Source organism: Cynara cardunculus (assembly GCF_001531365.2).
Source record: "Cynara cardunculus var. scolymus isolate 2C chromosome LG 11, CcrdV1, whole genome shotgun sequence".
Classification (NCBI taxonomy): domain Eukaryota; kingdom Viridiplantae; phylum Streptophyta; class Magnoliopsida; order Asterales; family Asteraceae; genus Cynara; species Cynara cardunculus.
In genome coordinates this window covers 12,966,207-12,974,698 of record NC_037538.1, presented here as the reverse complement: position 1 = coordinate 12,974,698, position 8,492 = coordinate 12,966,207, and the positions used below count along the sequence as shown (strand labels likewise).

At 37.8% G+C, this 8,492-nt stretch overlaps 1 protein-coding gene across 2 annotated transcripts; it reads right to left on the bottom strand.

The window, feature by feature from the left end:
• Window positions 1-2,382: 2,382 nt before the first annotated feature.
• On the bottom strand, window positions 2,383-7,749 carry LOC112521947 (protein NLP7-like). 2 transcript variants are annotated; one of them, XM_025130964.1, is made up of 7 exons: window positions 7,387-7,749; window positions 5,890-6,467; window positions 4,957-5,011; window positions 3,983-4,885; window positions 3,403-3,759; window positions 3,148-3,317; window positions 2,383-2,915 (listed from the first exon to the last, which is right to left on the bottom strand). In XM_025130964.1, exons 1-7 carry the CDS (start codon window positions 7,682-7,684, stop codon window positions 2,868-2,870), a joined length of 2,409 nt encoding a protein of 802 aa, XP_024986732.1. In that variant the 5' UTR covers window positions 7,685-7,749; the 3' UTR covers window positions 2,383-2,867. The 2 variants fall into 2 exon arrangements, with proteins under 2 accessions (XP_024986732.1, XP_024986731.1); XM_025130963.1 differs by having other exon boundaries at window positions 2,383-3,317.
• Between the last annotated feature and the right edge of the window lie 743 nt (window positions 7,750-8,492).

Below are 8,492 nucleotides of genomic sequence, written 5' to 3'. Positions count from 1 at the left end.
AATTAATTAATATATTCTTTGGCCTTTATTATCTACTAAATTTTTTTCGACTCTTATTATATATAATAAAAGATTTTGGGTCTATTTTATATACTAAATTTGTTTTGACTACCACTATATATTAAAAAATAGGCTTCTAATATTTGTGGGCCCTGGGTAGGCGTTCGCCCCGCTCTCCCCAGGGATGGCCCTTGGCATGTCCAATTAACGAACAATCCTTTTAGTAATGTTTTATCGTTTATCATTATAGCTATCATTTTTTCATCCATTGCCCGTTTCCATTTATCATCCATGCACGCTTCTTCAAAATAAAACAGGGTCTGCATCTGCAAAGAGTGCATAATTTGCGACATCATCAAACTCACGATTGTGTGCTTTCATAAAGATCTCTCAAGTTTCTGAAGTTTTTTGGAGGTGAGTTAGATGTTGATGAAGAGGTACTTTCACTGTGATTTGCCATGTTTATCCGGTGAGAAAAATTACTTGGTAAGTACTTACGGAGTAAGCGTTTAGTAAACGACCCCTAAGACTTTGGATACCCTCCAAGCCTTGTCGTGTGGGAAGGCTTCTCTCGAATGCTTCCCTAGGGTGCATGCTTCACAGACCTCTTTTATTTTGCTTATGTTGGGCATCCCTCGTACCAAGTTATCCTAATTAATTAATAATTTTTTTAAATATATTTAATAATTAAATTAAATATTTTATTCAAATTATTTAACACATTTTTTATTATCTATGAAGCAAAATGAGTATAATTTTAATTTTTATGTTATATAAACATTGTTAAAATTGGTAACGTTAAGCTATGTTCTTTGCTGCTTATTTTTTCCACTGTGATGGAGATATAGATGAGGTCAAAGCAGATCTACATCAGTGAGTAAAGAGATACATAGATAGTAGCTTTTAACCCAAGGTCGTACTTGGGCTTATTCAATTGTGTTCCGTTAAGTGATTAACTTATTTTGATTTTGTTTATTTTGCAGTAAAGCTAATGATTTAGTTGTTTCCCAATTTTGAGTGGTTTGTTGAATTTGTTTTTTGTTGGTGATTTTAGTGTTACCGGGCCATTTAAGTGTAATTGGAAATAACATTGAGTTTTAAGAGGGTCTTATACTCTGTTCTAACACAGGGCAAGAGGTGCGGAGTGCACACTTATTATGAGACGAGTATGACCCTGGTGAGAGTTAAGGGATTGCATCCCTTGCATTGTAGTGAAAAATTGATCATAAGGACCAGAGGGAGATCAAAGACGCACCAAAAATACGTTCATGTAGAGCTTTATATAGACGAGTCAGAGGCTCTGCATGGTGCTCGGACCTAGTTCCTTGTCTAGAGTTGTCAAGGACCAGACCAGAGGAGCTCTGGTTGGCCTTGCCTCTAGATGATAAGGGCAGCCTTGAGTCTAGCCTCTAGATGATGTTCAACGTACTACAAGTGATGATATACATATATATATTACCTTGTTAATAAAATTCATTTGATTGCACTCATGATATAAGTTATCAAGAACAAATACTTTTAATATTAAGGTATGTAGATGTCATTTACTGTTACTATTGAGGAATCATTTCTAGGATTTTTGGAGGTAGATGATACCACACACCAAGCTTTGTTTGATGTTTTACAAGCTGAATTAAAGTGTCTTGTACTAGATATAGATAATGTACGGAAGACAAGGTTATGATAATGGTTCAAAAATGAAAGGAAAACATAAGTGAGTGTAACATAAACTCTTAAATATAAATCATAGAGCATTTTATTCTTCTTATGCTTCTCAGTCTTAATTTGACTTTGTGTAACATAGCCACACTTTAGAAATCTGTTTATCAAAGTTGAAGTTGTTAAAGTCCTATTTGCACTCTAATGACACAAGACAAACTTAATGGGTTAGTGTTGATAGCAACTGAAAATGAATGTGGAGAAAAATGATTATGAAGAACCGACTGAATATTTTGTTTAAAAGGATGTTAGAAGAATGACTCTATTTAAGTGAACTGAGAATTTCATATGTTACTTTGTCATATAACGACATTTTTCTTTGTTTTAAGTTTAAGACTTTTAAAAAAAGCCTTTGAGGAGAAAAATGAGGTTCCAATATAAATCTTGCCGATGTGAGACTCCAAACATCCCTTCCAACGGAGGCTAGACTTCAACTATTTCTTCGGTATATATGTTGGAACCCCTCTCTCTCTCTCTCTCTCTCTCTCTCTCTCTCTATATATATATATATATATATATAAGCAATACAAGTTAATTATGACCAACATGAATATAATCATGAGTAAGAAAATTGATTACCAAAACCAAAAGAATGCAATGATAATATTTGGTGGCCAAAGTAAAAAAAAATAAAGTTTTGAGGTGGAATTGAAAGAAAAAGAAAACAAAGAACAAAGCAATATACAATTAACACATTTTTAAACATCTTATACAAGAAAGAATATGGGAAAATTCCTCCCTAAAATCTGGTCCTGTTGCTATGACCCCATAAATCTACAACTTAACCCTCAACCTCATCCTAACCCTAACCCTAACACTCCCAACACTAATCTATTTGCTCAAACACTATTTCAAACACTTCCTTTAAAAAAAACTAACATATCATAAAATTTGCAAAAAAGAACATTACGGTCGACCGAAAATGCAGTTAAAACGCCACAGACGCTTTCTTTTTTACTGTTTTCGGCCAACGTAAATGTTCTTTCTGCAATTTTCCACTGAATGGAACTTTCTTTTCTCGATTGTTTCAAATGGGTCGAAATGTTGATCAACTCGTTTGTGCAAATGAAGTGTATCTATTCGTAATTAACCTGAACTCTCACAAGAGCTTCCAAGATTTGTCGACAGATCATGAACTAACAGCCGGATTATGTTACACCCCGATGATACCGACAACTCCACGCATTCTTGCAAATCTGCATCACAAACTATTAGAACCCATTCGTGATCATCGTCAAGATACTTTATATCGAACGTGCCAACATCTAACTTCAGCCTTTTTGCAACTTCTTCTTTCAAAGTAACTATACCCGAATTTGCAGCCACCCGAAACCTAATTATATCTTCTCTGTAACTCGCCTTTATCGTTATTGTTTTCATTTCTGCCCTGGCTGTGAAAGGTTGTACCTTAGGAGTAAGTTCTTGTACCTTTTCAAGAGGCTCGGTGAATGGACAAAGATTCGTTAGATCGTGTGAGCTTCCGGCGTCCTCAATTAGCATTCCTCTAAAGGGTTCTTCGGTTTGTGCAGTTAGAAAAGCATCGGATACGGAAAACTCGGCAGCATGATTCGGTGCTTTGACTTCAAATGGTTGACTTTCTGCTATTCCGACACATTTATGATTATGAGAAACGGTTGCATTATGAGTTTATGAGGAGGATCTATATTTCAACAAAAGGGTTACCTTGGCATGACCTATGTGAAGTTGGGCTGCCGGTGCTGGCTTCTCTGCTGCCGGACGTTTGGTTGTTTGGACCCAGATCGTTCTTCGGACGTGGTGAGTCGTATGGTCTGGACCCAGGTGAACCTTGTTGGTTAGTTGGTGAACCATTTGGAGCGGTTGGCCAAGACGTGGAGTCGACACCAACAGGGAGTGGGGTGGTTGCCAAAGAAGGAATGGTGAATGTTCCTTCAGCACCTTGTACTGATTCAATCACTCGTTTTAGCTTCGTAAGCGAGCGGTTAACCTTGTTGATCTTACGAGAAGGCCATCTTGAGATCCCATGTTGCCTGCATATCCGTTTCATCGTAGTTGGGCAAACTGCAAAACCAATAGCAATCTCAATAATCTAAACAACTTTCCTATCATGTTAAAATTAAAACTAAACTTAGTCTGCTTGATCTCAGAATGTTAGGATACGTAGAACCCCTTTGAATCTCTCTCTAAGAGAGCCGTTATAGAGATACGGCTACATATAAACAGATTTGATGATTTGTGTCTAGCTGATCTAATCGAAACAAGGAGAAAAAGTGCAAGAATATACCGCCAAGATTCTTTGCAGCATCTTTAAGACTTCCTGCAAAATGTTGCTGAAGGACCTCCAGGCTAATGGATTTCTCAGCTTTCCCTCGTTTTCTCTCCGATTTCTTGGTTGTTTCAGGCGTCTCCGATTTCCCACAAGTTCCATTTAATCCATTTGGTTCCACATTTAAAGGCCGGTCCAGAGAATCAACACGAACCAGTGGTCCTCCATTTGATATCACAGATTCCGATAGTCGAATGGACTGAATACCTGAATCAATAACTTCACCATTCGCAGACGGTTTAATAATCTCAACCAGTCTCCCATCCTCCCCAATTTCTTCACCACAAGCAACCGTAAGGCTTCGGAAATGCTGCTTCATTGAAGTCAGCAGTGAGCCCAACATCGTCTGCTGATCTTCACCGTTCACCATATTAGGAGGAAGAAAGAACTCCAAAATATAGTCATCATCACCTGTATGAGTACTCCTCAGACAGATCGCAAAAGATCCAACTAAACCAAACATACGTGCATAATGGACTAATGGGTATTCGGTTTTCCCAAAATGCGTTATATTTTCACAAAAACACGAACTGCGAGTCGCAAACGCCCTTCCTGCCACCCCTTGGCCCTTTTGCAGGTGATGTTCAGCACAAGCTTCGCGAAATCTCCACATATGAGCATCGACAACATAAAAGGCGACATCGGTTGTTGACATGCATACTTGGCCCATACAACTTCCGTCAAAGCTACTGCAGCTCTTCTTGAATCCACCACCATAGGCTAGGACACTTCGGTGCCTGCACGGGACCCACGTTTGAGCGAGCGGGAAATTATGAGTCTCACAGACGACCGCCAATATCTCCAGGATTTCAGCCAGGGCGTTTTGTCGACTTTCATTACAAATCTGTTTTATAGGAAAAACTAGATACATATTGAGAAAATGTGGAGGAAATAGAAGGGAAATAAAGGAATCAATTATTATTTTATCTTACTGCTTGCCTGCGAATTTGGAGGATCCAGGATATCTGAACTTTTCAAATTTACAGCCTGCAACAAAACTGAAGCTTTATTACATATTTCTCAAAGGGTTCTTGTTTAAGGGCATATATATATATATATATATATATATATCAAGCCAACCCGAGCCAATCCCAAGTCCATGCCCGTCCTCATCCCAGTGCTTGCTGGTCTTTGGCTAGGCTCCTGGTTAGCCACGCTTGAGAAACATGGGTTCGGCCTTAGGTTACAGGCTTCGCTCAACATCAGCACATGGGTTTTGGTTCATATGGGATCATATACCAAGTGCTCTATAGGCTTCATGAGCTACCAAGCCCAAGCCGTAACAGTCTTGAGATTAACTCGAATAGTCAGACAAGCTAGCCTACTTGAGCCAGCCGAGCTACAAGAAAGTTCATCTCTCTTCAACTACTAATCTGTTTTCAAGAAATATGTTTTAGGGTTCATCGGGTAGGGCTATTTAGCTCACCTTCTCCAGAAGGTGGTTTTGCAAGATGACCCTCGGGAGCAGGTTATTCTTACACGAGGAGCAGATCAGATGAAGGTCATTGAGTTGAATAAAAAAAATTAGAAGGTCATGCGCCTGACTGAAAACTCATTTAAGGTCGTTCAACCAAAGGACCCAAGCAGGCTATTTTGTTAAATGACCTCCTATGGATGTCGCTTTTACAGACTAACCTTCTAGTGTGTTTTTTTTCAAGATTTTACGAGTGCATGTTGTTTAACACCAGAGGCATGTCATTTGAAGGTTATTGAATTCAAAACTTCTTTTAGAAATGTCATGTTCCTAATTGAAAACTCGTTTAATGTCATATAACTAAATGACCTCTGTCTACGATGCGAATTCTCAAAATAATATTCCCAACGTATGATGTTATGGCAATCAAAAAACGAGTGGCATAACCAACCTCGAGAGCTTTGCAGACTTTATCAACCTCTGGAGCATAGTTTATTTTCTGTGCAGTCAATATCAATTCGAGCACACCAACACATGACTGCCCAGAAGATTCAAACACCGGCAAAGCCAAGCATCCACGAACATTATAATTCAAAGCGTGATTCAGCCGCTGGTACTCCTTATCTGAGTAATACTGCACGTTTGGAGTCCATTCCGGAAGCTTATGTCGGAAAACACGAGCAGGAAGACCAAGTACTCCATCAGTTTCACCATCCACAGAGAACACATACATTAAAGAAGCCATTCTGTATTGATGAAGGCCAGTGCAGTTTGGGTCAAGAACGAAGGGCTGACCACATGTTGTGAGCACATAACGACCCCTGTTCTTTACTGGTGCCCAGACTTGAGCTAGAACGTGTTTTTCACCCAATTCTATGAAGTAACGAAGAGCCATTGTCATCCTCTCCTTGATTACACATGTTGCATCTTGATATTCTGATGGATTCACCTCCAAAATCGGCATTGGTATCCTCCTTTTCACGTCGTTGTTCGATGGTTTTCTGGTTACTTGATCATGGTTATCGGTATCTAGATTGAAAGACAACAAAATAAAAACGTCAACCGATTTCATAAGAATAGGACGGTCTATATACAAATGGCAAAAGGCTACATTCCTTTGCTCATTCTAATTCAAATCAATCTTTTTCTTTATCTTAACACTCAATATCTCAAAATAACCCGACTCTTAAAGCGCGGAACCCCATATTAATCTCCAAACGAGCCCCGAGAAAAAGTAAGTTCCAACATATATTGAACAGAAATGGTCCAAACGAGGTCAAAGTTGAAAAAATCCGAGTCAAACTTATATTTACATGGTTTATGACTTTGCCCACATCCACAGTAGTTGCTAGTATTTCTACTGTAGCTCATGATATTTGAATAGTATGCCCAAACAAAAAAAAGGCTGGCACAACTTCTTCTTTTTTTATTAACCTGGATATCCAACACGCTATTGCGAGCCGATTAATCCCAGGGCAACCATCTGCTTTGCAGATAGCCCAGAGTCACCGCATTTGAACCTCCATGGCCACAAGAGGATTTTTATTCCTCCTCGGATTTGAACATGGGATCTCCGGGTACTTTTGTACTTTTGACGAATGAAAACAAGCTCAAACCAATTAGGCACCACCTTGTGGTGAGGCTGGCACACTATTTACGAAAATACATCCAACAAAGCTCCAATTTGGTGTGTATCTACTTGATTGGGTGCAAGGACACTTATTTCCTTAATTTGGTGCTTATTTTGTCGCCGGATGTGGATTTAATGGTCAAATTCCTCCATATTTACCGTTTTTAAGATTGATGAAATCCAGCGGCATCGTCACACACTCTACCTATGAATTAATCTTATTAGATACAGTCTTAAAATCCAAGCTAAATCCAACGTTTTTCAGCTAGACCCATATCATAAACTCACTTAAACCACAAAATTAATGCACAAACTTACCTGATTGAAGTCGGTGAGCAGCTCCTGAAGAGGTCAACGTGGCATTTCCGGCGAGTTTGTCGTCGGCGTCGTTGAGATTATTGTTATTATCATCGGAAAAGGCCCAGAGAGGAGAGTAAGTTTGCTCGGTTGCCGATAGAATAAAGGACGGAGAAGGGTCTGCGGAGAAGATCTGATCGAAAGTCCAAGAACCATCAAGGTCGAGATCCATAGTCATCATGACGGGTAAATCCTCCGTCACCGGAGTCCCCCTTACGAAAAAATTAGCTGAACGGTTATCTTCCTCTGCTTCCGGCATTATATAAGAATTTTCCGGCGAGTTGGGGATAGAAAGGGAGAGAAGGGTATGGCCTTATGGTGGTGGTGATTCCAAAGAACTGGAATCTAATAGTTGGACTTCCCTACTTGCAATCTTACTGTAAACTTGCAAAAATTAAAAATGGTTAAAGAATTACGAAGCCGTGATCCACTTCTCCACACTTGTCGGCTCCACCCCAAAATCACAACCATATGTTTGTTTTTGTCTTAATTTCTAATGCCAAATCAATGCTAAAAAAAACTATCTTATTTTTTTAATTTTATTATAATAAATTATAAAATCGCTTTTAAAAAAAAAAGTTAACTTAGAATATGTTTGTTAGACCACTCACATGGGGCTTGCAAATTGAATTGTAAATAAACTTTTGTCAGAATACTTGCTGCCATATAGGAAAACGATTGCAAAATTTACAATTGACATTGAAAGTCACGTAGGCCACCAACCTCCTCTCCAATTTCTTTTCTTTCTTCTAATTATTTAAATAAATTAATTTTTATAATATTAATATATTTATTAATTAAATTAATTATTCTTATATGAAAATATTTTATGCATGTATATATGTTATTTAAAAAAATATAAATATAATATAACTAAATTAATTTAAACATTAAATTTTATAATTACATAATTAATTTAAACATTAAATTTTATAATTACATAAAATTATAATCTAATATATAAAATTACATATAACTAACATAAAACACGCACGACTAACAAAACAACACAAATAAAATTACATGTTTATTCGTCTAAAAGTTGACGGATTTTTNAAAAATATAAA